This window comes from Exophiala aquamarina (genome assembly GCF_000709125.1).
Source record: "Exophiala aquamarina CBS 119918 chromosome Unknown aczIA-supercont1.1, whole genome shotgun sequence".
Taxonomy (NCBI): domain Eukaryota; kingdom Fungi; phylum Ascomycota; class Eurotiomycetes; order Chaetothyriales; family Herpotrichiellaceae; genus Exophiala; species Exophiala aquamarina.
The window spans coordinates 4352722-4380391 of record NW_013550587.1 but is presented as its reverse complement, the minus strand read 5'-3'; the positions used below and the strand labels follow the sequence as shown (position 1 = coordinate 4380391).

The 27670-nt window shown below is 51.4% G+C and overlaps 11 protein-coding genes across 11 annotated transcripts; 5 read left to right on the top strand and 6 right to left on the bottom strand.

Moving 5' to 3' along the window:
• Positions 1-276: 276 nt before the first annotated feature.
• Positions 277-1976, bottom strand: A1O9_01538 (uncharacterized protein; the record flags this gene model as incomplete). The annotated part of the gene is made up of 5 exons (XM_013410696.1): positions 277-1124; positions 1178-1621; positions 1676-1705; positions 1760-1839; positions 1888-1976. The coding sequence occupies 5 exons, from the start codon at positions 1974-1976 to the stop codon at positions 277-279; spliced, it is 1491 nt and encodes a 496-aa protein (XP_013266150.1).
• A 1077-nt stretch (positions 1977-3053) lies between these two features.
• A1O9_01537 (uncharacterized protein) lies at positions 3054-4316 on the top strand (the record flags this gene model as incomplete). Its single annotated transcript, XM_013410695.1, has 1 exon — positions 3054-4316. One exon carries the CDS (start codon positions 3054-3056, stop codon positions 4314-4316), a length of 1263 nt encoding a protein of 420 aa, XP_013266149.1.
• A 26-nt stretch (positions 4317-4342) lies between these two features.
• A1O9_01536 (uncharacterized protein) lies at positions 4343-5467 on the bottom strand (the record flags this gene model as incomplete). Its single annotated transcript, XM_013410694.1, has 1 exon — positions 4343-5467. One exon carries the CDS (start codon positions 5465-5467, stop codon positions 4343-4345), a length of 1125 nt encoding a protein of 374 aa, XP_013266148.1.
• Positions 5468-7527: 2060 nt separating this feature from the next.
• Positions 7528-8073, top strand: A1O9_01535 (alpha-methylacyl-CoA racemase; the record flags this gene model as incomplete). Its single annotated transcript, XM_013410693.1, has 1 exon — positions 7528-8073. One exon carries the CDS (start codon positions 7528-7530, stop codon positions 8071-8073), a length of 546 nt encoding a protein of 181 aa, XP_013266147.1.
• A 192-nt stretch (positions 8074-8265) lies between these two features.
• On the bottom strand, positions 8266-9058 carry A1O9_01534 (uncharacterized protein; the record flags this gene model as incomplete). The annotated part of the gene is made up of 2 exons (XM_013410692.1): positions 8266-8613; positions 8690-9058. The coding sequence occupies 2 exons, from the start codon at positions 9056-9058 to the stop codon at positions 8266-8268; spliced, it is 717 nt and encodes a 238-aa protein (XP_013266146.1).
• Positions 9059-9485: 427 nt separating this feature from the next.
• A1O9_01533 (uncharacterized protein) lies at positions 9486-10199 on the bottom strand (the record flags this gene model as incomplete). Its single annotated transcript, XM_013410691.1, has 1 exon — positions 9486-10199. The coding sequence occupies one exon, from the start codon at positions 10197-10199 to the stop codon at positions 9486-9488; it is 714 nt and encodes a 237-aa protein (XP_013266145.1).
• A 1432-nt stretch (positions 10200-11631) lies between these two features.
• On the bottom strand, positions 11632-12723 carry A1O9_01532 (uncharacterized protein; the record flags this gene model as incomplete). The annotated part of the gene is made up of 1 exon (XM_013410690.1): positions 11632-12723. One exon carries the CDS (start codon positions 12721-12723, stop codon positions 11632-11634), a length of 1092 nt encoding a protein of 363 aa, XP_013266144.1.
• Positions 12724-13919: 1196 nt separating this feature from the next.
• A1O9_01531 (carboxymethylenebutenolidase) lies at positions 13920-14879 on the top strand (the record flags this gene model as incomplete). The annotated part of the gene is made up of 3 exons (XM_013410689.1): positions 13920-13980; positions 14045-14128; positions 14209-14879. The coding sequence occupies 3 exons, from the start codon at positions 13920-13922 to the stop codon at positions 14877-14879; spliced, it is 816 nt and encodes a 271-aa protein (XP_013266143.1).
• Positions 14880-14943: 64 nt separating this feature from the next.
• A1O9_01530 (acyl-CoA dehydrogenase) lies at positions 14944-16299 on the bottom strand (the record flags this gene model as incomplete). Its single annotated transcript, XM_013410688.1, has 1 exon — positions 14944-16299. The coding sequence occupies one exon, from the start codon at positions 16297-16299 to the stop codon at positions 14944-14946; it is 1356 nt and encodes a 451-aa protein (XP_013266142.1).
• Positions 16300-18962: 2663 nt separating this feature from the next.
• Positions 18963-24614, top strand: A1O9_01529 (uncharacterized protein; the record flags this gene model as incomplete). The annotated part of the gene is made up of 1 exon (XM_013410687.1): positions 18963-24614. One exon carries the CDS (start codon positions 18963-18965, stop codon positions 24612-24614), a length of 5652 nt encoding a protein of 1883 aa, XP_013266141.1.
• Positions 24615-26385: 1771 nt separating this feature from the next.
• Positions 26386-26940, top strand: A1O9_01528 (uncharacterized protein; the record flags this gene model as incomplete). Its single annotated transcript, XM_013410686.1, has 1 exon — positions 26386-26940. The coding sequence occupies one exon, from the start codon at positions 26386-26388 to the stop codon at positions 26938-26940; it is 555 nt and encodes a 184-aa protein (XP_013266140.1).
• Between the last annotated feature and the right edge of the window lie 730 nt (positions 26941-27670).

Here is a 27670-nt window from a genome sequence, read left to right as displayed (position 1 = left end):
CATTTCAGCTTCATAAAATTCTTTCTACACGTTCCGCCGGAAGAAGTGTAGGAGGTGGTTAACTTAGACGGCAAATGCTACTCGAAATGTGAATGAGCCATACTAGGTCTTCGACTTCTTTCCTGGAGCCGTAGAATCCTACTCACGACCTAAAAAAGAGCATTCGCGTGCCAGTGATGGGCGCTGCTCGTGTGAACTCTCTCATCATATCTTTCTTGTCGACTTTGATTCTTTTCAGAAGGAATGCTGTTAAAGTACGCTCCCGGATCAGCACCATCACAGCTTCCAGCGATATCCTGGGTGACGCCAGTCCAAATCTTGAATTTCCTGGATTGTCTTGCCCTCCAATTCGGCATCTACATCCTTTGCATCCCGCTTTCGATTATCACGTGCAACCCACCAAAAGAGACCAGTCCCGATCACTAGAATCATGGTCTGAACGGCGAGATTCAAGCCATTGCCGATGTGATAATTCGGTGAATCGAACGGTAGAAAGGCCCAAGTGCTCACGAGCCCTCCAAGGTTTCCAATCATGGCGTAAAAAGCGACCGCGGACAGACGTGCAGTGTCAGATACAACTGCCGCAGATGTTTGAGATGCAGGAATTGCCCCATTGGAGAAGATTCCGAGCATAGGAAGGAATGTTGCGGCATAGCGGACTGATGGCTTATTGGTGCTCAGGAAGATGATGTAACCTACCATCGCTGGTACGGCAGATAATGTAATGAAGATGTTGCGACGCTTCATACGCCAGCTGCCATAGCAGAGGACTAGACATGCTACACTCCCAAGAGCATAGGGCGGGACGGTGTATAGTTGTTGGCTGACGACGGTGTGTGTGGGATAAATTGTTCTGACGATTGTCGGCAGGAAGAATGCTAAGCCAGAAACAGTTATGTTGTTAAGGCAGAAGATCAGAGCAGTGGCAACAACCACAGGGCTCGTAAACCCCTTCAGGAACTTCTTCCTTGTGAACTGGTCTACCACTTCTGTTGTCCCAACACGCTCTGCCTTAACGCGATCCAAGACGAGTTGCTTTTCTTCCGAAGTGAGCCATTTGGCACTCTCTGGGCGGTCGGTCATCATAAGGAGCGCGATGGTGCCGAGAATAACGGTGATGATTCCTGTGTTCGAAGTCAGATCTATAATAAATGTGCAGTTCAGAGGTGTAGTCTACCTTCAATGAAGAATATCATCCGCCAGCGCGTAACCCCGGCGACCTGATCTAGTGTAAGAATTCCCGAGGCTAGAAGGCCTCCAAATGCGCCAGCCAACGAAGCTGAAAGGATGAAGAAGCAAATTCGGAAGACAAGTTCATCTCTGGTGTACCATCTAGAGAGATAGTATATATTCGCTGGAAGCATCGCAGCCTCGAACACTCCCAGCAGGAATCGAACTCCGGCCAATTGGTTAAAGTTGTGCACGAATGCTGCACCGATGGATGCTGCACCGAAGCCGATGACGGATATCGGGATAAAATACCCAGGCCCTATGTATTTGCATAGGGCATTTCCAGGTATTTCGAAAGTAATGTAAGAGATATAGAAGATGGATAGCAGCGCATTATAATCGTAGCCTTTCAACTTGAGGTCTTTCTCCAGGCCAGCAATTCGAGCATTGCCTATGAAATGATCAATACATGCTGAGGCCCTGGGTCGATTTTGAGAACCCTTACCGATGTTGGAGCGATCAATGAAACAAAACACTATCACCTCTCAGTCCTGGACAACTTCGTCTCGATTCTTAGAAACAGGCTCACGGTAGAGTAGCGTGACAATGGGTAAAATCCAAAGGTCCATCTTCATTCTAACCCTCTTCTCGAGGAGATTGATCGAGTGTCTGAATCCATGTTAGTAATATTCTACCCCATTGATGACTGATACTCACTGCACATCACTGATTGTGCCCACTTCCTTGGATTGTAGTTCCCGAACCTCGTCCTTCATAGAACCGATGCTAGCCTTATCCATATCCATTTCCACTCTGCGGCGACGAAATAAACCTCAATCTATTTGGTGCCGGCGTGTTAGGGACGGAGAATGGGATTGAAGAGACAGAGTGGCATAGTCAGTAAAGTATAGCACTCCCTTTATGATCTAAAGAACCCGGGGCGTGGCAAGTTTTGTCAAGCTGATAAGCTCTTAGCTAGAAACCACCATCAACTGAGTATTGTGAGTCGGGCCGCTTCATTGACACCCAGGTGTTGTTCGGAACCTGTGGCGCATATCACAAGTTCCGTCTCGGGGCACGGAACCACAATGAGCCTCGCCCAGGCTCTGCGGTCTTACCCCACTGATTGATATACCAAGTATTCCAAATACTTGCCTCATGAGAAGGCTTTAGCTTTATGGATCTCTCGAACCATAGCCGAGTGACCGTTTTACCAATCCTTCGCGGGTTGCTTTAGCCTTTGATCAAAGAGCATACGAACCCCACGAACCACCAACAGAAAGTACGATGTGGCAGGAGTGCGGACCGACTCTCGTGCCCAGCGAGATAGCCCAAATTTGTCGACATTCACCGATATGCTAAGTGGACCATCCTTGTATTGTACGTGCAGAGGTCATAGGTCGCGGAAGGGTGATTTGGTATATTTGGTACTTGGTATCTTCGGTAGCTTTGGTCTACGTATTCCCTGCCGTCCTTGGCACGATAAGAGATAACTGAATATGAAAAGGCGACGGAGTGCCTGAACCTTGTGACTTCCCGGGTACATACCCGATCAGGGTGACCCCGCCCACGTGATAGCGAGATGATGTCTGCGCTAGACGATCACGTGGTTTAGCTCGGTCCAGCTTTCTCCCTCGGACAACTGAAGTTTGTGAGGAAATGATTTGACAACAGCCATTCATGGATTCTCCATCGACAGCAGCAATCAAATATAGTCAGTCTACGAATGAGCGTGCACATTGGCGGATTGGAACGTCCGGAGACTGAGAAGGGGAGTGGGAGGTTTATAGATGAATGAAGACCTTGAGTTGGATTCGTTCTTTCTGTCTGGATTCAATCCGACATTCTCTGAACGGCGAAGAATTATGCCTGGGACAACAGCAATGCGAAACCGTCCACAGAACGGCGAAGCTGTCCATCATTCATTAAATAAAGAGAACTCTACAAAAGATCTCGGCCAATATGTCCCAAAGAGACTTTATACAGCCAGTCGTCCGCCATCTCTCGACAAGTTCAAAGATATTGTCTCCCAAATCACCGAGCCGGCGCTCTATCAACACTCAGCTTCCGTCACGGCCAACATTCCTATCTACGACGTTAAGTCTCTACCCCTTCCAGCATCGGGTCCACAGATCGTCGACCAAATCCAAGATGAATGGCACCATATCTTACTATCCGGTCCAGGCGTCTTCGTTCTGAAAGGCTTATACCCTGCATCGTCCTCGACCAAAGCGCTGTTCCACAAGGTCAATACCATCTTCAAAGATATCATCGAATCCGAATCTGTCAGCAGTTCCACTAAAGGCGACCATTTCGCAGCAGGGGGTAGGAATTCCAGGATCTGGAATTCATTTCAGAAACATGCCAAAGCTGATCCGGACTCCTTTGTGCAGTATTATAGCAATCCCTGGCTTGCTCTCGTCGCCGAAACTTGGCTTGGTCAATCTTACCAGATCACTGCGCAAGTTAACATTGTCAAACCTGGAGGGAAGCCTCAAGTTAGCCATCGCGACTACCACCTGGGGTTTCAGACAGCGGATCAGTGCTCGAGCTTCCCAAAAGCCACACAAATTGCGACTCAGTTTCTAACATTACAAGGGGCTGTCGCACATAGCGATATGCCTTTAGAGTCCGGCCCTACACGCTTCTTACCTTTCTCTCAACTGTTCGAGGAGGGCTACATGGCTTACCGCTTGGGGGAATTCCAGGAGTACTTTGAAAAGAGTTGGGTATCGGTGCCTCTGGAGTTGGGGGACGCAGTCTTTTTCAATCCGGCCTTATTCCATGCTGCTGGTGAAAATAAAAGTTCAGGTATCCAGCGAAGCGCAAACCTGCTGCAGATCAGTAGTGCCTTTGGAAAGACGATGGAGAGTATTGACACGATACAGATAATTGAACGATGCTGGCCCAGTGTCAGGAAATTATATGAAGAACAAGATGGACTGACGGAAGAAGTAGAAACAATCTTGAAAGCAATCGGCCATGGATACCCGTTCCCGACCAATCTAGACCGGCGACCTCCTGAGCCTGGTGGCATGGCCCCAGAAAGCGAACTTGATGTCTTGCGTCAAGCACTGCAGAAGGCTTGGAAAATGGAGAAGCTTATTTCAGCAACCACAACGATCAGGAACGACTCTCTGCCATAGATATTTCGCTCTTCATTGAATCACATCTACCACACAAGAACAGGTTTGATGGCAACACCTGACTCCATCCCATGCAAGGCCTCCTGCGCATCCCTGGCTGGATAAAACTTGACGAGTTTTTCGATCGGAAACTTTCCTTCTCGCCACCATTGGATCATCTTCGGTACCCATTCTTGACCGGTAGTGTCACCCAGGTAGATGCACTCAAATGCCTGATTTTGCGACAAGAGCTGATATAACGGTATCTTGAGTTCTGCATCCGTTGCAGGGACACCTATTTGGATAAACTTCCCATGCTTTCCTAAGGCGTTCAAAGCCCCTTGTATGACACTGACTACACCAGTCGTCTCGAAGATGTACGAGATACGCCCGCCTCCTGCTAACCTTTGGAGTTCCTCGGTGAGATTTGTGTCCGGCTTGCTTTCGAGAATCTGAGTGGCGCCGAGCTCTTTCGCGACCTGAAGCCGGTGACCGATTCGGTCTACCGCAATAATTTCTTTGACACCAACAATCTTGGCTGCCATTACGGCTCCTAGCCCGACGGCTCCTATTCCCGTCACCACCACAATGTCAAAGGTTTTCGCTTTAGCAGAGTTGAATACTGCCCCAGAACCAGTCATCAAGCCACAGCCCAATGGAGCCAGCAGTTTGAGCTCCTCGTTGTTGACGGTACCCTTGACGTTGACCACACTCGACTCACTCACAATACTCTGGCCAGCGAAGCTTGATTGACCAAAAAACTTGGCCTGAATATCCTCGCCTCCCGCAGTTTGCAGAGTCTTATCCCCCACGATGTTAAGACCATGCCAATTCAAGCAGTATGGTTTCTGACTGACACCACAAAGGTCACAGTCTGAGCAGTAGGTGTATGATAGGAGGACTGGATCTCCAACTGCGGCGGTGGTCACTCCAGGGCCGACCTCCTCAACAATGCCTGCACCCTCATGGCCGAGAACCTTGGGATATTCAAGCCCAGCAACTCCCGGGGGTATACATGACACAAACACGTCTGTGTGGCAGATACCACTAGCAACCATCCGAATCCTCAACTCTTTCTCTTGCAATGTGCGAGACACCTTAGTGGCTTCAACCTTCCAATTTGGCCCTGGATTTGGGGGGTAGCAAACAACGGTCTCATATTCTGTAGCCATTTTCTGTCGCCTGGAATCATAATAGATCTGGAGCGAGCAGTGACAGAATCAAAAGGGCATCCACAGAGCATAAATAAAGCCATGAGTCGCCAATGCTTACTCGTTGCAGCTGTCTGACACAGGTTTGGCCCGTCAGCGAATGATGAGTGGGGCCCTGCGACTCAACCTCGGGTCAATAAAAGCGGATGAGATTTAGCCTTTCTGGGCAAGAAATCTCGACGTTGTGCTCGCAACCTGGTTGTTAAGGCCTTCCAGACAATCGAGTCGATGTTCTGACGCCAACAAGGGGACAGGGTATCTCGCAAGAAAGACCACAATCCTATCCCTCGATGCCTGCCATGATGACCCCCAATTCCCCGGCTTCTGCTCCTATTTGATAATGAGGATACCCTCGCCAAGTCCCGAACTTCGATGGCACACTTCCATCATGAAGGGTGGACATGTGGAAGCTGCGTTGTCATTCTAATGACTGCTGCTTTCAGGCATGGGATGTTTCGACGCTTCTCACTCGACTGCGAACAGGCCTTCCGTGCTTGGCGCAGAACCGTCTTACAGTAAGAGGTAGAGGCGAGTCAGTCAAAAACTAGATCATTGAGCTCCCAAAATCACTGCTAGCGTCTGGGAATGCGGCCTTGAATACATGCAAGAGACCTCGCACCCATGAGCGGAGAATACGGCAACATAGAATACAGCTCCTCATCTGCGCCGTCGTTTCACCTGATCGGGTGCTGATTTGGACATCCTTACATGGAAAACCTTCAAAGAACCAGTCGTCGAGAGAAGAATCTAGACCAGCTGGATTCGCCCGGGAGCTGACTCGAAGGACGGGTATATCCATCAGACGACCGAACTTTTGGGAAGCACTGAAGAAGACCCAGCCGGTGTTCCAAGAGAGAAGTGTACTTAACTATCTATTGGGTAGAAGCCGTAGATCAGCATCAGAATGGGCTAGACTAACGCTGTATCTGGAAGTGTTTCAAAAGCAGCATGACATCTGTATGAAGGCATGTCTCACACGCTGCAGTCATTTTGGACGACCCACGGCTTTCGCCACGAAGATGCGACTATCTCAAAGCAAGATGGGCTGCGCGGCGTCACAATTGGGATTCCATGATGATAGCATGCGTTGACCAGGCTGGAGACTGCCAAATAGTGTGGCAGTGGTATTGAAGCGCTGTATTGGATTTGCAGGGTGTTGACAGGAAGTTGTGAAAATTGGTTTTACGGACAAAGTGCTCGGGCCGTGGGTGGTCAGGGGCCTTAGTAAATGGAAGACGCAAACTGTGGGGAAAGGCGGCCGAGAGAAGGGGACCCCAGACTTATCTAGCTTGAAGCCTGAGGAACCTGGTCGAGCTAGTTAAGATCTCAACTCACATACAAGGCATACCGGCCCTTAGGAGTTAAATGGTCAACCGCCGAGTCTAGGCTTCAAGCCCCTTTCCTTTCCCCGAGGTGCTAAGTAGGTCGGGAGAATCAAAATCTCACGCCGCGAGCTCTAAACAACCCCTTCCGAGCTGGGGCGAGCATCTCAAGGCCCTAGGGGTGACGACACCGAAGGTCTCAAGTAATTCTCTAGTTGTTGATGTCTCATAGCAGCCGCCGACCCACCCGAACACTTATCAGGGCAATCCAACTAATTAGAGAGGGGAGAGGGCGGCCCATTGGCGGCCCATGTTTATCTACCGTCCGACCATCCGGTGCTGATATCTCTCTACATCCATGTTATTGCGATGCTACTGCCTTCACCACGCTGCTGGTGGCACCAGAACTAGCTCTATACACCTCTTCCGCCGTCAGCCGCAAGAGTCGTTCCGGTTATGAAGGAAAACTGATCTGACCCCAAGAACCATGCCGCGTTGGCAATGTCTGATGGTTCGGTTACGCGCCTCATAGGGAGCATCTCTACCAGTATAACATCATTAATCCTCAACAAAATGGCCTATTAGGCAGTAGTACCTCGCCCTCACAAAGACACCGAACATGCTTACCGAGCCTCGTCACGTCGTCATGCACGCAACGCGCGGCTGACTGGATTCCGGTGAGATGGCAAATACGCCACCATGGCGGGCCATGATCTCAATTACCTTGCAGTGTCGGGGGTGCTATCGACTCTAGGCCCGGCGAACAGGGTGGGCGAGTGTGGGCGTCCGCTGCCTCCAAGTCCGCCCGGGAATCTTCTTGCGGACTTCGCTGGCGGAGGCCACATGTGTTTCACGGGAATACTACTTGCCCTGGCACACCGTGCGCGGACGGGTGAAGGGCAGATCGTGGAGTCGAATATGGTCGACGGGGTGTCCTATCTGGCGACGATGGCCCGGCTGTCGAGGAGGATTCCTGGACAGTGGGGTCGGCCCCGGGGAGAGAATCTTGTCGATGGGGGGTGCCCGTACTACGGCGTGTATGAGTGCAAGGATGAGGGCAGATACATGTCTGTAGCGGCACTTGAACCGCAGTTCTTCACGGCGCTGTGTAAGGGGTTGGGGGTGGGTGAGAGTGATTGGGGTGGTGATTGCGAGGATAGGAAGAATTGCACAAAGTTGAGGCTCGTACCGGAAGAGAAGTTTCGAGGTAATACGCGAAAGCAATGGAGCAGCGCGCAGCTGTGACGCTTTCACGAACTCCATCCGTGAAAACCGAGTCCACCGGGTGGGATATTGAAATTCTGGAGCGCGGCGAGGGTGGTGAAGACACTCTGAAAGCATGGCTTGGATGGGAGAAAGGGAAGGATTTCGAGATTCATAACGGAGGATTCATGTTAAGGAGTCCTTCCAAATTGTAGGGTATGCATACATAGTAGTCTATAAACTGGATTTCGAAACACGATTTGACGAGTACAACTGTACTAGCTCCTTGATAGCAACCTCCCTCGAAGGATTCCAAAAGGCCGGGATCCGCTGAATGGCGTCCACCAATTTCGTCAGAGCAACAATCCCGCGCCTTGCACTTTCCACCGGGACGTGGTCTCTAGAAACGTCGAATACACTGCTGAATATCTCAAGAGATATGGGCCCCTGGTAGCCTGTGGCAAGCACGGCGGCGGCAACCAGCTCCACCGGCATGTAGGCGCCCATTCCACTCTCAAAGGGGAAGAGCCGGTGCGCACGAGACCATGGCAGTAACGGCGGTGTTTCTGGGTCTGCAGGAGGCTGAAATGAGCGAGGGTCGACACATGAAGACCATGTCGGTGTCAAAGGCGCGCATGAATGGGAACCGCTTGGCCACCAGGTCGAGGTTTGCGCGGCGTTCTTGAGGGTCTTTAGCGCCTTCGATCTTCCGCAGTGGTTGTGTGCAGATGATCCGCAAGCCCAGCGACTTCACAAGGTCGCCGAGCTGGCGTGCGAGTTGAAGATTCTCGGACGTAGGTTCCCACGGTTGCTGTCCATTCAAACCGTGCTCGTTCAGGTGGGCTTCCCAGCATTCATCGAAGAGGTCGATCCATTTGTATCCCGCTTTCGCGGCGGCCTGCAGCCGGGGCTTCAGGCTGTGCTTTCTCCCATAACCTAAAGAGAGTGTCGCGATTCCGAATTCATTGTCAATAGACTTGAGTGGCCAAGAGACCGGCCTTGGAACGGGTAGAACACGATTCGGCATGTTAGCACGACGGTCGGATTGTGAATGCTCAAAGTCTTCTGAGAACGAAAGTTTCTCACTCGTGGAAGCAGCGAGTATCTTCAATATTTGTTAACTTTACCATGCATGCACATATTTGGAACGGACACTCCGTATTTATCTCGTTGATGATTGACGTCAAGCTATGACTTTCGGACGAGGTCAGAAGCCGGGGCTCAGATTAATGCACTGTCGCACCTCGAACCTTTTAATCCGACGTGGAAATTTCGTGAATCTGAGCCGTAGCGTGGGCAATAGCCAGCTCAAAAGTCATGCAATCGTTTGGGGCGCTGCACTGAGTACTCAGGTAGTATTATAACGCCCACGTGCCGTCCACCTGCGAAAGGGCTGCTTTCCTGCACCGAGAACCGAGAATCACTTTCGGGACCATGAGTATGTGTTTTGACAATTACAGCTTCGTCCTCGCCTGCAGGGCCATCACAGCCTCCTCGACAGCGGCCGCAGGAGGTACTTTCTCGACCCACAGTGCATTCTGCGCTGCAGCTACTTGAACCAGAACCTCAGTTCCAACCATTATCTTCCAGCCATACCGTTCAGCGACTTTCAATAGCCTCGTTCTTACGGGGGGATAGCACATATCCAAAACGGTACCGATAGTACCACTGCGATTACGAAACGCATGACATATATCCCATGCGAGAACCTCCCCAGGGCCTTTAGGATGCGCACTGGGAACAGTTCCAGTGATAACTCGTGGCGTCGGAATACTCCGTGCCTGCTCAAGAGTTTCGACATGCCGCAGCTTGATCCCCGGCATGGACTTCTCGAAATCTGACAGGAGACCTTGTACCTCCGCCTTCAACCGGTTCACCACATATATCTCCGACGGCTTCAGCCAAGTCCACAGCGTAGATTGCACTACGAGCGGCGCCTCGGCACCGACAACGAGTCCTGGCCGGCCTGTTGTTGTTGTAATCTCGTCAGTACTCGCATACCGAGACCGAAGAGTTTCACAGATGCCAACACAATCCGTGTTCGTGCCGATTTTCCTTCGCTTTCCGTGCGCATCGAGCCGACTGAAGACGGTATTGATAGCACCAATGGTCCGGGCCTCCCCTGTGATGTCGTCCACGAGTGCCATGAATTTGACTTTATTGGGCATTGTTATGCTGGCGCCTATGCAGTCTGCTTGGTCGAGAACTTCCAAGAAGCGCTTGGGGTAGGTTGTCTCGCAAGGACGTAGGTCCATGAAAGTCCTAACTGTCTTCTCAACTCTGGGCTTCGAGACGAGTAAGCCAACTCCGTGAGTGGCGACATCTATTGTTTGATTGGATAGAGCGGTGTTGCGGGTTCTGGTATTTCGGATATATTCATAGCCGGTTTACTAATCCTGCCGGCCTATTTTTCAAATTCCCGGGTTCGCATCGCAGCTCTGCCCTGTATTCAAACCTTGCGCTTGGAGGACGATAGGCGTTGAGCCCTGGAATTACAGACCGAATAGTAATCCCGGGTGGGGGGTGGTTCGTCGACGCGAAGGTAGGAAGAGCGGCAGGCAAGGCATTTTGCTACTGTTCGTGAGTTCGTGAGTGCGTGAGTTCGTGAGTTGAACCATCAATGACTGAAGAGTGAGGTGGAAATATTTTCACTTTATCTTCCACAGATCGCAGTGAATGGTGCCAAAGCTCTCACTTACTGAGACCTGTCCTCCGATTCTTCTCCAATGCTCACCACAAGGGTGAGAAGACAACAATGAAAAGGGAGAGAATGTGCCAAACATTACGCCAGAGAAGTCCCCGAAGGTCACTTCTACACAGAATCACCTTGAACAGCTGTGGAATGGTAGGACGTCGATGTGGCAGACCGAATACTTGAGCTCGGGATGCCATCACAAGGTCTGGAGAAGTTGTTGTCAGCATAATTGGGATAAGCGGAAAGGGGAGAGGGAGGGGGTGAGGAGACGGGGGAACCAACAAGTATGAAGAAAAGGAAAAGAAGAAAGATCCAAAAGGGAGTGGGAGGAGCAGGTACTTATACTTCTGGCAGTCTCGTGTGGGATGATCCGGTGGCAGGCGCAGTTGTCTTCACTGAGCAGGTCACTCCAGGCAGGAGCGACGGTGAATGAGCCTGATCGTGATCCCGTGATCATGATCGTGATCGTGACTTTGAGGTAGGAGTGAAGTGCTCTCCCAGCGGCAGTGAAGTTGTTGGCTCCTTCCTGATCTGGTATATTCCGGCTCTCACATCACGAAAGTCACTAGTCAACCTCACACCTTCGCAATACCATATGAAACCCGGTTGAAGTCAATGGCACGCCAGACGGCTAACCACATCTGCGATGTATCGGATGGAAGACCACGTAGGGAAAAAAGAATTGGGATTAACGCACGAGGAACACTGGTGTCGAATTTATTTCTGGCCCTGCGGGGCCGACCTTTCTCACCGTCATAAAAGCAATCGGCCCAACGGACCCCAACCCACCAACGACTAACCAAACGTTCCGTTGCTTAGAAAGCAAACTCGTTGTAGAACGTATCAACCGCTGCTTGAATTTCGCCAAGCGTTCCAATGTCCTCCAGGAGCGCCACTTCGGCCTCCTAGGCGCGGAGGGCCTCTGACCAAGTGGTCAACACGTTACAATCGGCCATCATTCTTCTGAGGGTATGGTGGCCCTCTTCAAAGATCTGCCTCAAGGCATCGACTCCTTTGAGCTGGTTGCGGCCTGTCTTATCCCGCTTCTCGACTGCCTTTCGGCGCGCCTTGTCTCCTTCTGCAGTAGTTCCAACAGGCACGTATGCCATCCTCAAACGCTGCTTACGAGCAATTCCACCCATGAGTCCACGTTTGCGGATATCAGCATTCTCTGCCCACATTTCATTGAGGCTCATACTGATTTGGGCCTCCCTCTCATTCAAATGAGTATTGATCGTGCGGAGCAAGTCGATCAGGTCGGTACAGCGTTCATAGATGTTCTGAACCTCCTGAGGATGTAGAGTCGGTGCATGTGGGTAGATTAAAGATGAGCCGTCCCATGTAGGCTGAGCGGGTGCCGGAGCAGGAGAATTGGTCACGATGGGCTGGAAAAGAGCAGCGTCGAATTGAAAGACAGGTTGCTGAACGGGGAGTCGTGCTAGAATTTGAGGAAAAGGCGGGTCGCTGGGCCCAGCTGAGTCATTCCCTGTTGTCATCAGAATGGTTTCACAGAAATTAAGAATGAACTCACTTAGTGCTCCTCCCATCACGCGTCGACCAACTATCGAGAAAGCAGGCCGACCAGGCATCGAGATATCAGATTGTCCAGGAGTCATGAAATCAGATGGCCCGGGCCACAAGGTAGTAGGTTGGTGGTGCATCAAGGCAGGAAATTGACCTGGAATCAAGGGAGCAAATGCACCAGGGATCAAGGCAGCAGGTTCACTAGCCATAAGAGTAGCAGCTTGACCAGGCATCAAATATGGGGACAGACCACGCATCAAGGTTGCAGGTTGATCACTCCTGAAGGTGGGGGGGGAGCCAGACATAAGAATATCAGCTTGGCCAAGCATCGAGATAATAGGTTGGCGATGCATCAAGGTATCAGTTTCATCAGCGGCAAAGATAAGAGCTTGAGCAGGGAGCGCGGAAAATGGCAAACCATGCATCAAGATAGCAGGTTCACCAGTCATTCGAGTATCAGGCTGATCAGGCATGGTTGAAGAGGTAGGAGCCAAGCCTGATGTCTCTGTAAGAAGCTGAGGCAGGGAGAGGGTAGAGGAATCAGCTGCTGAGGCAAATTAGATTGGTTCAAGGGCGGGTCTTCGGATACTCACAGTGCTGCTCATCACCGTTCATCGAAGAAGAGGCCATAGATGATCGTCAAGATAGCTTTGTTGGCAGATTTGCGCAGAGTTGGATGGAAATGGTCCGTTGGTAGCAATATCCAGTCGATGGAGCAAGAAGAGATGGTTTTCAACGTGTGATTGCGTCCACAGCGATACTCACCTTACATTCGCGCTGTCCTGATAGCCCAGCCTTGCTCTGTGAACGCTTGGCGTTTTGTTGAGAAGGCTAGAGGACCCCAGGCGAAGGTGTCCTGTGATCACATGGACGTGACAACCGGAGACAGCAGTACAGCCGAGTTTAGTCCTCCTCCTCATTCCTTGTTAGTGTTGAAGAATAGCATGTCGACTTCGAAGGTTCACCGCTCCACTTGATTCCATCGACACGGCTTCAACAGACGTTGGTCCCCAGCTTCAATGCCTTTGGGGACAGTCACCAGGCCATTCAGCACCGAGGCGCTTGCCCTCGGCGTCCACCTAGCAAGGCCACAGTGTCCCAAGTGACTCAACAGCCGACAAGAGATGCACACCGTGAAGACAACATATTGAGGGGCCACATTGATGATAGGCCAATCCGAGCATATCTCCATGAAACCATCATTGCTAATGGAATCAAGGGTCGAGACCTTTATTCCCGATTATTGCGTAAGGATCTGGAAAAGTCCTCTGATTGCGGTTGTGGTTGTTCAGGGATCACGGCCCCTTTCCTGCTCTGACATTCAGCCCGAGGGGACTTTACCTGTAAGGTCGCAATGTTGAAGATGCTCCCAACACAAGCTCGAATGATCTTGGAATGGGCGGATTGTACCGCAAGGAGCCAACGAAGACGGTGGATCTGAGCAAGCAAGTGGTGTGATGATGACAAAGAAGGGAGAGCAGACAATCGCGGCAGAAGTTTAATATGAAATAGGAAGCTGCCCCTCGCGACCCCTCGCGCCTTCCGGAAGCATCATACCTGTACCGGATCAATTCATGCGCACACAGAGGCCAGAAATCATTTCGACGCGCTCTAGAAGATAGCGGAAGGACGACCAACGATCTGATCTACTCTGACCTGACCAGCGACAATGCTGATCCAAGAGTCCCACAAAGATGTGCCCACAAAAGCCGCAGGAGAAGGCTCAATGCGTGAGATCCTCCTGTGTGCACCACTGCACCAGTAACCCAGACTGAGCAATTCTCATTCTACAAGGCATCTATCTCTTCCACCCTACCATACCCGGGTATCCAAATGCGAAGTTCCCAGGTGTGGTGGTCTTTTCTGAGATCTATCAAGGTACGGATCGCAGAAGTCCCCCTCAGGGAAAAGGGAAGTTCAGATCTTAACGGGAACGAGACTGAATCCATGTGATGCAGTGACGGGTCCCGTAGCCCGATTTGCACGGCAGATCGCAGGGCAAGGCTACATTGTGGCCGCACCCTCCTCCTACCACGAATTCACCGGCCCTGAACCATTAGCCTACGATGTACCCGGCACCGACGCAGGAAACGCGTGGAAAATAGCCAAGAAAGTTGCCGCGTACGATGAAGATGCAGAGCTGTCTGTCTCCCTCCTTCTAGGTCTCAAAACGTGCAACGGGAAGGTAGGAGCCACGGGGATGTGCCTGGGAGGACATCTCGCCTACAGATGTGCACTAGACCCTAGAGTGAAAGCGGCAGTTTGTTATTTCGCGACAGACATCCACAGCCACAGCTTGGGCGAGGGGAAGAACGACGATAGTCTTCAAAGAGCGGGAGACATCAACGGCGAGTTGGTGATGATCTTTGGAAAGAGTGACAACCATGTGCCGCCTGAAGGTAGGGATCTGATACGCAAGACATTGCATGAAAAAGGCGTGGACTTTTCATTCTACGAGGTCTTTGGAGCCCAGCATGCTTTCATCCGGGACGAGCTCAGTAAGGGGAGGTACGACCCTGCAATCAGCAAAGTCTGCTTTGAGATGCTGCTGGAGGTCTTCGGAAGACGGCTGAAATTCGATCTGGGAGAAGCAAGTGGAGAGAAGTTGGTGATCGAAGATGTCTGCTAAAACCAGCAATGCATTTTTCATATCTAGTTACATAGCCTGCATGATGGAAATGAACGCACATGGTTCACAGCTTGGCCTCACTCTTCTCCGCTTCCTCTCCCGTGGTTTTATACCCAAACAGGTACGCAGCGACCTTCCTGATCTGCACCTCTTCACTCCCTTCCGTGATCCGATACCTCCTGAAATGTCTCCAGATATGCTCGAACGGAAAATGCCTGGAATAGCCCACGCCACCATGGACCTGGATCGCACGATCCGCAGCCTGGGTGCACAGGCGATTGGCATAGTAGTTGCACATCCCGATCTTGTGGCCCAACTGCTTCTCGATCGCCACCCAGGGCGCCTTGCCCGCCGTCTTCGCCGCCGCAGTGACCTGGTCCATCTCAACGGCAGTCCGCAGGATAAGCAGGCGCAGCATCTCGGCCTGCGTGGCCAGCTCGACCAGCGGCCACTGGATGGCCTGGTTCAAGCTCAGCGGCTTGCCGAACACCTTCCTGCCGTTGGCATACTCGACGCTCCGCTCGATGCAGTACTTGGCCGCGCCGCAGCTCGAGCTCGCCTGCCGGATACGGTTCTCATGCGTGAAGGTCTGCGCGATTGCCAGCCCATTATCCAGCGGGCCCAGCACCGCCGAGGCCGGCACGCGCACGTCCTTGAACAGCACCGTCGCGTGGTCGGTGGGCATGTTCAGTGTCCACTGGTACGACGCGACTTCCACGCCGGGCGTTTCCCGCGGCACGATGAACGCGGTGATCCCGCGCGGCGAGCCTGCTTTGCCCGATGTGCGCGCGAACACCAGACAGTGTGTCGCGCTGTGCATGCCCGTTTGCCATTTCTTGTTGCCGTTGATTTCGTAGCCGGGCTCGCCGTTGGCCAGTGTGACTGGCGACGCTGTCGTGTCCATGTGCGTCGCATCAGAGCCGTGATGGATCTCTGTCAGGCCGAATGTCGCGCGGAATTCGCCTTTGATGCTCGCTGGGATAAGCTTCTTCTGCTGCTCTGGCGTGCCGTAGTGCTGCAGCATGATGATGATCGGGTTATTTCCGACCACGCTGTGCTCGTTCTGCAGGTCGTTGGCCAGGCTCACGCCGCCGCCGTACACCGGGTGCGACGCCAGGTGATACCGGATGGCGCACATATAAAGATTCTGCTGGTCACTGCCAGACCCGCCGTACTCGACGGGGAATGAGAACCGGTAGAAGCCCGCTTCGTCCGCTAGCTTGCGGGCTTTGCCAAGTAAGACTTCCCATTCGTGTGTGGGTAGGCCTTGGTTGTCCCACTGTGTGCGGGAGGATTCCCGTCGGTGGTCGAAGAATTTGTTGTTGTCATCTTGGTGTTGGAGTGGTATGATCTGGGTGTTGATGAATGCGTCAAGGCGGTTGAGATGGGCCTGCAGATCCGGCGGGAGTTCGAAATTCATGCTGGCGAACCCAAGAGATAGATACCACGGGTTAGCACGGTAAGACGCTGCAAATGTTGAACCAGATAACCTAGATGTATGAATGATGGCAATGGTCAGTATCTCAAGACTAATTCACTGCGTCAATGGCCTCAAGCTCAATAATATCTCATGATGGTGCCGAGTACCTCGTCCATCCGACCCTTCAAGTGCGGAGAACTGCTGAGAACCCGGGGCAGTCAAGACGCGACGCCGGACCTCGGTTAATGCCAGGGAGTTCAAAACTTCAAACTCGAACAAAATAGATCTGGGCTGAGTCAGCAGTGTGACGCGCACAGACACATCTTAGCGTCATGTCAGTGCCAGCCATGATTGTCCTGCGTGCTTCTTATCTGATAATTGACAGACAGATGTCAGAATGTCAAACCGTTGAACTGTATAACTATACGACAACGACATTAGACATACTGTGAGTGAGGTGTGGTAAGTATCGACAGAGCGAATGCTTCGATCCTACCAGTGCAAATCCGTCGCCTATCACTCTCATTGCTGAGTGGGTGCAGTACCGTCTCTGGGAGGGTCGTCTAGGTCTTGCCAGTGTGCTCCGTTCGGAGTACTGGGAAAGGGCATGAGGCCTGGACGTGCTGACCATGACCGCAATTACCACTCTGAAAGTTTCTCAGAGGCAAACTGTTCAGATCAACACGAGCCGGCTAGAAAAAGCAATTGACGCGTTCGTACTGGCGAGTAGGACGAAGCACAGCGGAGGTGCAAGAGGTTGTAGCGAGTCCTCCAGTTGTAACAGATTGGAAATTGCAACTGATGGGCATCCTTAGGATTGCGGGCGTTCGTCTCGGATACTATCGAGCGAGTGACCTCGAAAGCCTCCTCCAAGACAGATTCAAATCCAGATTCAATCCAAGCCTGTCTGATCTTGACGCCATATCTTCAGCATCTGGTGAAGGCCATCTCCACAGCCAATGTCGGTAGGTATGCCAAGTTATTTGGGAGACCACGGTCCTTCATCTCAGTCAATATAAAGGGGGCCGGTGAGATCCCGTGAGTGGGCATATGCCCCCAGCTTATGCTGAAGGCGATCGACCGTTACAGGCGCCACTAACCTCTCCGATTACGAGTACTCCGTACGGAGGCCATTCAAATAACCGAGTTTTTCGTGTCCCCTTGGAAATTGGTGAACGCCGTCCATGCGTGTCGCGATCATGTTTTCGCTCCATAACGCCGTGTTTCTAGTTGTGCCACACGAAAGCTTGGCGAATGCAAGCGGCTACCTTCAGCCAACGCCACATCAAGCTTGCAAAACTCTCGCAGTTGAGAAGTGGTTTTAGGACATACGGAGGCCGGAAGCTTTGAAGAAACGGTCTAACCTGATACGCCTGAATGATGTTTACGAGTGCGCCGTACATATGATCCTTTGCCACAGTAGACCGCAAAATGGAAGTGATGTAGATGTCGAGGCGTCAATTTGAAAGATCCCGCACCTTCCTTTCCGTGAGGATATGGCTGTTCACCGAAATGCAAGGATTCCGTCCTTGCCCGCGCCGAATTGGCCATGTTGTTGATGAGCAAAGTCCGTCCCCTGACCCGGAGTTCCCGTTCTGGCCAAGTCGTTCTCGCTTCCAGATAACGTTGTCGCGGAAGCGGGCACCGAGTGACCTCCCGTATTTCATGGTGGATCCTATCGACCCATAGATCTTGGCTGGCCGGTCTCAAAGATACAGGCAAGAGCTGGATTTGGTCTTCGTAGACTCCGTAGTTGGTCTCCCCCATATATTCACGCTGATGTCTTGTAGCGGGGTAGAATGAACTTCCTTACCTGTCATATGGTTCGTGTCAAGACTCTGATCGACACAAACCTTGGGGTCAATTCCCTGGAGAGAACACAACCCACATGGGAACACATGGTGGCGGCTGGGTTCGGGGCCGTCTCATCATTGACTAAGCCATTCTTGGTGTTTTTGGATGATGCCTCAGCTGGTTGTGGTTGATGCCAACCCATCAGTTCCAATCTCCCCTCAAGCCACATGCCACCAAGAAATGAATAGTAGAGGCGCACTAGTCCCTAATTGGCAGGACCCTAGCTCTATCCCTTTCTCCTTTTTTCCAACCTCATCTCTCAATCGTGTTCTGTCTCAGAGCGGCTTGAAGCACAGCTGGAAATTCCACAAGGACCGCTTGAACCTCGCTGCAATCGCTGAGCCTAGGTAAAGAAGGTACCGAGTAATCAGACGCCCGTCGTAGGCTCCATCGGTCTGAATACGATTTGATCTCACCGTTTAATGTGGACCCAACTTAGCCATCCTACCCCAGCATCCACCAACAGTTGTGGTCCGTGACTGGCGAGAGCATTCAAATATCAACCGTGGACGAGAGACTCCGTATTATTCTAAACCATGTGGCTGTGTCCTCAACCCCGTTATGGCGGCATTCAGATTGATCCGCACATCAGGGTTTTCGATCCTGGCCCACTACCATACCCTGGCCCCCACTGCCTCATATCACTGTGGAATCAAAGCCACCCATCACATACTCTACGTAAGTATCCTAGGCAGGTCACATCTTGACTTTTGCTTCTCGTCTTTTGTCAATTCTGTTTGCGTCTTCTGTGCGCGTCCGTTCGTTTTTCGTACCCAGTCGCTCTTTACAGAGCTATTGCCCTGTGCAATATGCTGCCATTCTTTTATTTCCTTTTATTTACTAATTTGGTTTTGGGTTCTCTGGGGGAATGGGATGCGTATGTTCCGTGGAAGAAGAATATCTTGGAGAGGGATATCGAGCCAACTTGTTCATGCACCGACCCTGCCGCAAGAGAATGGTCCAGCGATAAGCACTTTTCTGATACTGCCGTCTCTGCCGTTGCACCAAGTGGCTACACTCAGACCATCAGCAATGCTCATACCTGGACAACAGGTGATGGTTTCCTCGGGGTCGTCGTGATCGATGAATACGACGTAGCAACCGGTGCTTTTCTTTGCGATTCCCTCGATGCTTGCTCGTCATTCCAGATCTACTTTGAGAAAGAGGAGGAGTCCGAGGCTGTGATCAAGGCCGCTTTCTGGGCCGGTGCCTTCGCTGCTGCCGATTCTACCACCGCAAATGCCGTTGTCGCTGGTCTTAATGGATATACAAACAATACTTTGGCTACCCCAGATGGCTTCGAAGTCCCTTCATATGTTGGCAATCAAGCCATTCGACCTCCACCTGGATCTAACTCTTTTATTGATTCGAAGATATTCCATGGCCCTTTCGATACGGCTCACTGCTCAAAGCAATGTGACGTGTTAGGAGGAAAATTCTTCAATACCTATGTTGTCGCGAAGAATGGTGTGAATCAAGGTCAATATTGTGATGTGTACACCGATGCTATCGGGCATGAATGGGCTACAGAATCTGGAAGCACAGTCGGTAGAACCAATTGGACCATCTCCCACAGTTTCACCTGTAAATGGGCGGGTGAAAAGCGCGGTGAGGATCTGAGCAGGAGTTCAACTGCTACCTCAACAACTACAATCGTTCAAGGCGGTGGCAAGAAAGGTTCGTGGGAGCACCATCATCCATGGCATGGAAATGGCCCAAGGGCTACCACAACATCCTTCATTGCCTCGACCACATCCAAGAGTTCAAGCTCCATTCCTGCTGGGGTGACCACGACTACATGGGGATCAGGTACTTTCACTCATCCTCACGGAAGTTCGTCTACAATTCCACATGGATCTAGTTCCTCGTTTGTTGATCCTATTGGACACGGTTCAACGACTTCAACAAGTTCAACAGCAATTACAACTTCTACACCTGGACATCCATGGCCACATGACACCACGAGCTCACAGACAATAAGTTCTCACAGCACAATGGACCCGCACTCATCGCACAGCACAACGGATCCTCATCTATCACACACTACAACGGACCCTCATCCATCACACACCACAACGGATCCTCACCCATCAGGCACCACAACGGATCCTTACCCATCACACACCACAACGGATCCTTACCCATCACATGCCACAACGGATCCTCACCCATCGGGCACTACAACGGATCCTCACCCATCATACACCACAACGGATCCTCACTCGTCACACACATCAACGGATCCTCACACATCGGGCACCGCAACGGATCCTCACTCATCACACACCACAACAGATCCTCATCTATCACATACGACAACCCCATCTCAACCCGCTACTACCTCCACTCCAAACCACTCCCCAACAACTACTCCAAGAGTTCTGCGTACTACTTCACACTCAGTAACCACGCTCCCTCCCGGCTTCCCTGGTCATAATACGACGACTGGGGCATGGCTCCATGGAAACCATACAGGCTCTGAATGGCTGGATTGGCTCGAGACATCTAGTAGGTCGACATCGACCTTGGTAGTGGATCCCGCAACCAGCACCCTCTCAACAACTTCTAATGGGCCCTTCACCACAACCTCAACTCTGATCATTCCATCGCATCCAGTATACAATGGGTCACACGGTGGCAATGGAACAAATCATACCTGGGGCGATTGGCTAGACTGGAATCGAACTCTGTCATCTTCTACAACTTCCACATTGTTCGTTGATCCAGCAATAACTTCGACTACTACTTCAGTGGCTCCCTCCACTTCACAGACCACAACAACCAGTGTTTATCCCTCGATCCCACCTTTCAATGGATCGTATCCTCATATCAATTGGACCGATTGGTCGTCGAACCACACAAACGGTTCTCACTGGTATGATTGGGTATTCAATGGAACAACCACGACTTCCTTCCAGGTTGAGCCCCAAACTACCACCGCAACAACCACCTCTCTCGTGCCTGTTGATCCCGCAACTACATCAACAACCACGAGTGCATATCCCTCGATCCCAGTATTCAACGGTTCATACCCTCATCTCAACTGGACTGATTGGTCGTCAAATCATACGAATAGTTCCCATTGGTATGACTGGGTCTACAACGGTACCTCGACAACCTCGGCTTCCATTGTGGATCCCGCCACGACAACCTGGTCGCTGACTACCGTCACCGCCACTCCGTTGACCACATCGACGAGCGGATACATTCCGACCCCACCATATAATGGGACTCATCCCTGGAATGGAACTTTACCCAATGGCACGCACTGGTATGACTGGATCTACAATGAGACAACCTCATTAAGCACTATCTCAACATTGGTTGTCGGCCCTGAGACAACTACAACCTCAAGTGCTTATTTGACCACTACCACCACCGGTGCTGCCTACCCTCCAACTTTCCCACACAACGGAACTCTTCCCAACGGAACTCACCCCTGGAACGGAACTTTGCCTAATGGTACACACTGGTACGATTGGCTGTATAATGAGACCACTACGTCTTTGTCTACTACCACTTCGGCCTTTGTCGCTCCTGTTACCACTACCACGAGCGAGTACGTGACTTTAACGAGTGCATATCCAACCAATCCTCCATTCAATGGCACGCTTCCAAATGGCACTCACTGGACGGACTGGAATGGGACCCTGCCTAATGGAACTCACTGGTACGATTGGCTCTACAATGGCACTACCACATCGTTGATTACCACCACCACTTCCACACTGCTTGTAGATCCCTTTACAACGACTACAACTACAAGTGCTGGGTACCCGTATCCAACAGGCTCGCCATTCAACGGGACTCTTCCAAATGGCACTCACTGGACGGACTGGAATGGAACCCTGCCAAATGGAACCCATTGGTATGACTGGCTGAATAATGAAACCACGAGTTCATTACCAAGCACGACTACATCCAGTTTGTTTATTGAGCCTACCACAAGCTCCACTACCACAGTTGCTTATATCACAACTAGCCGTGCCTATCCCTCCGGAATCCCATATAATGGAACTCTGCCCAACGGGACGCATTGGACAGACTGGAACATCACCTTGCCATTCAACGGAACTCTCCCTAACGGTACGCACTGGTATGACTGGCTGTACAATGGCACGTCCACGACCAGTGCGATCACAACTACCACTTCACTATATGTCGATCCTGCCACGACCACCACCAATTTCCAGACTACAACCAGCGCTTATCCAGCTCATCCATCTTTCAATGGAACTATCCCTAACATAACATGGGCAGATTGGAATGGAACGCTTCCTAATGGCACTCACTGGTATGACTGGCTCTATAATGGTACTTCGTCGTCCGCAATGGTCCCGACTACCACCTCCACCCTAGTTGTAGATCCTTTGACGACCACCACCACCGCTCTGACAACAAGCGCATATCCGACATATCCTTCCTTCAATGGCTCTCTTCCTAATGGCACCCACTGGACGGATTGGAACGGAACTCTACCAAATGGTACTCACTGGTATGATTGGTTGTATAATGGTACTTCCTCATCCATGCCAATTTCTACGACCACATCAACTCTGTTCGTTGGCCCAGCTACTACAACCACCACTCCTTTGACCACCACAGCTGCTGTTCCTATATATCCTGCTTATAATGGAAGCCTGCCCAATGGCACTCACTGGACGGACTGGAATGGTACCTTGCCTTTGAACGGCACACTACCAAATGGCACCCACTGGTATGACTGGCTCTATAATGGCACTAGCTCTTCGACAACCATTTCTTCTACCACACCGTCCACTCTGATCGTTGAGCCCGCCACAACAAGTACTAGTACGATTAGTGCGTATCCAACATATCCCTCATTCAATGGAACAATTCCTAATGGTACGTGGGCTGACTGGAACGGAACCTTGCCCAACGGGACTCACTGGTATGATTGGCTATATAACGGAACCACGTCAAGCATTGTGAGTACTACAACTACTAGCATAACCCCGTTAGCGACCACGACTACCGGTGCTTATCCTCATTCCCCAGCATTCAATGGAAGTCTTCCCAATGGCACCCACTGGACGGACTGGAACGGCACAATTCCCCTGAATGGGACTCTTCCTAACGGAACGCACTGGTATGATTGGCTGTACAATGCCACCACATCCTCAAAGCCAGTTAGTACGACGACCTCAACATTGTTTGTTAAGCCTTCTACTACATCGTTGCTGACATCGAGCACAACTAATGCTTATCCAAGCCACTCACCAGTGATCAATGGAACCTTGCCTAACGGAACCCACTGGACGGACTGGAATGGCACAATTCCACTAAATGGTACCTCTCCAAATGGGACACATTGGTATGACTGGCTGTACAATGGCACGACCTCCAGCTCTACATCAGTTGTAGGGGCGATGACTACCAGAACAACTTGGACTTACGCTACTCCAACAACTACTGGTCTAGGGTCACACAGCAACACTTCAATTCCTTCATTCCCACACAACGGAACTCAAGGCAACTCATCCTTCCCTGCATTCCCACCCAGCAACAATTCGTACCCGCAAAGTAACGCGTCATGGGTCGAAAATGGCTGCGATCCAACACCACCATCTCAAATTTTGAAGAACCCGTCGTTTGAGTGCTCTCTGGGTGGCTGGACATTGCAAGAGGGAGATGTTGTTTGGGGAGGTTTGGCCGCTCCAGCAAAGAAGAAGAGAAAGACGAGGAAACGAGACATCGCCTCACCAGATCTAGCTTCAAATGGCAAGGGATTTGTTCGTCTGCATCCAAGTTCTTCTGACACTGCCACACTCTCCCAAGTTCTTGATACTGCTGCACCTAATGGAAGCTACTGGTACTCTTTCGATTACAGAGTTCCAACATCTGGCGACACCCCGGCCGAATGTACACTGACAGTATCGGATGATGAAGGTGTTCTTCAGGTTCTCTCTGGTCTTGGCTCTGCTACTGGGTGGACCAAGACTGGAAACGAATTCGAGATCAAGGAGTCTGCAGCCTCATTCTCCTGGGCGTTCACTTGTAATGGTGTGGACACCGGGTCGGCCCTCTTGGATCTCGATAACCTACGACTTGGCACAAGCAATGGCACCTGGACACCCGCGAACGGAACCATTGGAGGTGCGCCTCCTTCTAATGGCACATATGGCGGTCCCCCGGTGAATGGAACTTATACAACGCCGCCGCCGCAAAATCTGACGTTCCCTACTGCCGCACCTCCACCACCTCCAGCAAGTATCACCATACCAAGTCCACCACCGAGCCACAGTGATTCACCTTACTCGGTGCCGACAACTAGCAGCGGACCTTCACCTTCTGCTACGCAATCAACAAGTGGACCAGACCCCAACACTCTCAACCAGAACACTCCACCACCTCCAGAACCCGCCGGCACTCCCGGTAACTCAACCACAGCACCACCAGATAGACGGTTCAGACCTCGTCGATGGAAGCCGACACTATGATAAAAACAAAGGAACGTCTTTGCATCTAGTTATGGGAAGGAGGCGGAAGTAGCCAGTTCTGTTTTCATATATGTCAAATCTTTTTCTTTGACGAATTTTCTAATGGTATGATGTTCTGCATTTGTCCGATGACTTTTTGGGGATCTCTTGGAGCATGCATGGGTTAGGGTGTGTCAATCGTTCGAACAAAACAATGTTTTACCCTCCCACCCTCTCCCTGGCTACTTCGATTCATCTTGGGTTGAAAGCAAGTTGGGCTAGGCTCAAAAGGTTGTCGTCCTGACAAGAGGCAGCGTTGTACATCAATTGCCTTTTAAAGTGCAAGGACTAGCTACATAAGATACTGCACTGAAATCTATGCAATAACAACGGGCGGCCTTATTCTGACCTTGAAACTGATGAAGTCCGGTTGTTTTTGAACTAGAAAAGCCGGAAAGGAGACTGGGTTAGTGAATAAAAGATAATCGACTTGGGGGGTGTGTGTGCTTATATACGGAGTACTAATAAACGAGGGCCCCCCGCCCAGGAGAAGGGGTCGGCGAGGGTTTCGTAGCGAGTACTCGTAAATTGCGCCAACAACGCCACACCGAGGAGTCGGGATTTTGGGCGCACCACTGGCCTTCAAACAACCATCTGAGTTTTCAATCAATGACCCACGACCAAGCGACAGCCGGATCGACAAGTCCGCTTCTTTGGTATGTATGGAGGGAGTATCTCACACAGTCTAGACTTTCTCACGTATTCTGGGAACCATTACGGAGTACTTCGAATTGTCTTTCACCATTGATTTTGGGATCGTCTGTCTCGAGCTTTGACCTTTCCCGTCCCTTGCAGAACAAAGCGTGCTTACTCGGCAAGTTTGGCGTCTATCCCAATCGAGGATCTTGGTTCGTCTGAAGACGCGTCACTTTAGGTTTACTGGTCGTGGAAGTCGCCCTCCTGCCTGGCGATTGAACAAGAATAGAATAGGACATTCCAATTGCATCCGCCTTGGACGATTCGATGACAACCTGCAGTGTCTCACTGACCCTTCCGGAGAAAAAGGGTACACAGGCCCAGATAATCGTCCAAGAATGAAGGTTCGGACCATCACATCAGGCGCCCATGTGAGATGGCAAATTACGAGAATGGCCTAAGAGTTTCCAAGGCGCAAGGACGATGATTTCCACCATGGTCAGCCTCGTTCGAGACACAGGATTGATCCTTCCAATCACAGAGGGTAGCAGAAATCAGGGGCACGACCGAATATGGGAAGAACTCCCCAGTCTGGATCATGGAATTGGCACTATTTGGACCACCAAGGATTTTGTGCTCCAACATCACGAATCCTGCGCTTTCAATTCTGTCCCAGCTTGCGAGCCTCATCACTCTTACTCTGCTTGAGTCCCCGTGCTGACGGCCTCGTTCTCAAGGGCTGTACTTGGACAATGTGAGGCGCCCCTCTGGCCCAAATCCAGACATATCCAGATTGTGCGACGTAAGTTGCATGTCTTTCATCTCCACATTGCGCTCTTCCAGTCGTTTGGGGTGGGTTGATTCAGGCCGCCCTTATGCTGGCAGACGCCCTTGTGTGCTTACACTGGTTTGAGTATAAGTATCCGGATGAAGTCCATCAGGTACGCTTCTTTCTCTTTCCAGCTCAAAAGTTCATCAACCAGGTTCCGACCATAGTCACTCATTAGCAACCCTTTGCTTCAACTCTTCGTTTATTTTTGCATCTCACCCAAGTCACTCTTTATTCGATATCCTCAAACCCTTCAAACATCCAAAAATGAAGTTCGTCACCAGCACCATCATCGTCTCGGCCTTGGCCAGCCTTGCAGCCGCCGTGCCCCAACGAGGCGGAGGCCCTCGTCCCGGCCGCCCAACACCACCAACAGGTACCCCCGGCACCCCCGACACCTGCCTGACCAGCACCACTGCCAGCGACATGGTCAACGGCTTCGCCTCGCTCTTGACTGCCTTTGACGTCAACGTCGCCAACTCCCTCCTTGCCTCCGACTTCACCGACACCTCGGACTCGATCAATTTCCTGGCCGGCATTCCACTCGGCTCGACCACGTTCCCCTCCAAGGAGGCCTTCATCGCAGGCCAGGGAACTCAGCCCCCCATCGGCTTCACCGTCCTGAACATCGACGCCGTCACCTGTGACACCATCGCCTTCCGATGGGCCGCTACCCTCGGTCCCCAGACCCCCATCAAGGGCATCAACATCCTCAATGTTTCCAACCTCAACGGCACCTCCACCGGATGGCAAATCAAGTCCGTCTTCTCCGAGTTTAACTCCGGCACCTGGAGCCAGCAGGTCGGCGGCCAGTGCGCATAAACCGTCCACCCAATATCTCGCTATCAACGCTGCTGGATACCTCGCTACTAGTTCTCGGAAAGGGACGCCTCAGCCACACATGCAAACTGGTGGCATGAAACGCGGCTACATCGGGCCGATTAGTTGTGTGGGACCTGCTTACTTGCTGATGGGAGGTCTACTGGTTCCTGACAGCCTAATAATCTCAGGAGCTCCAGGGGAATGAACTTAGCCTTGCGTAATGGGTTTTTCTTCTTTTCTTGTGAAGACATAATTGAAGGGGAGGTGGGAGACAGGGGAGTACAGAAACGGCCAAATCCACCGAAAATGAGCTGCAGTAAAATACTACTTTTACATACCCAGACAATCCTCGCAGCGATTACTTTAGAAATTACAATTTTGGATGTCCCCCTTTTTTAATTCACATTCTGTTGCAGTTGCAGTTGCAGTTGCAGTTGCATTTGGTGCCGGTACTGCTTGATTCTCAACGTGCCCAGACCGAAGTACAGACTTGGTATGCCTGATTTCTCCCGCGCAGAGCTTGTTTCCGGTCCCGTCCGCGTGAAGGGCTGGGCCCTGAAAGAAAAAAAAGAATGACAGAACGACACGGCGTGCCATTTTCTCGGTCGAAGCGTCGAGGGAAGAAGGCCTTGCCCGTGAGGACTTCACGACGGTTTGTTTTGGTCTCAACAACACAAGACTTTTCTCGACATGGCCGTTTGCTTCATCATCCCGGTCTCCGCCAGCTACT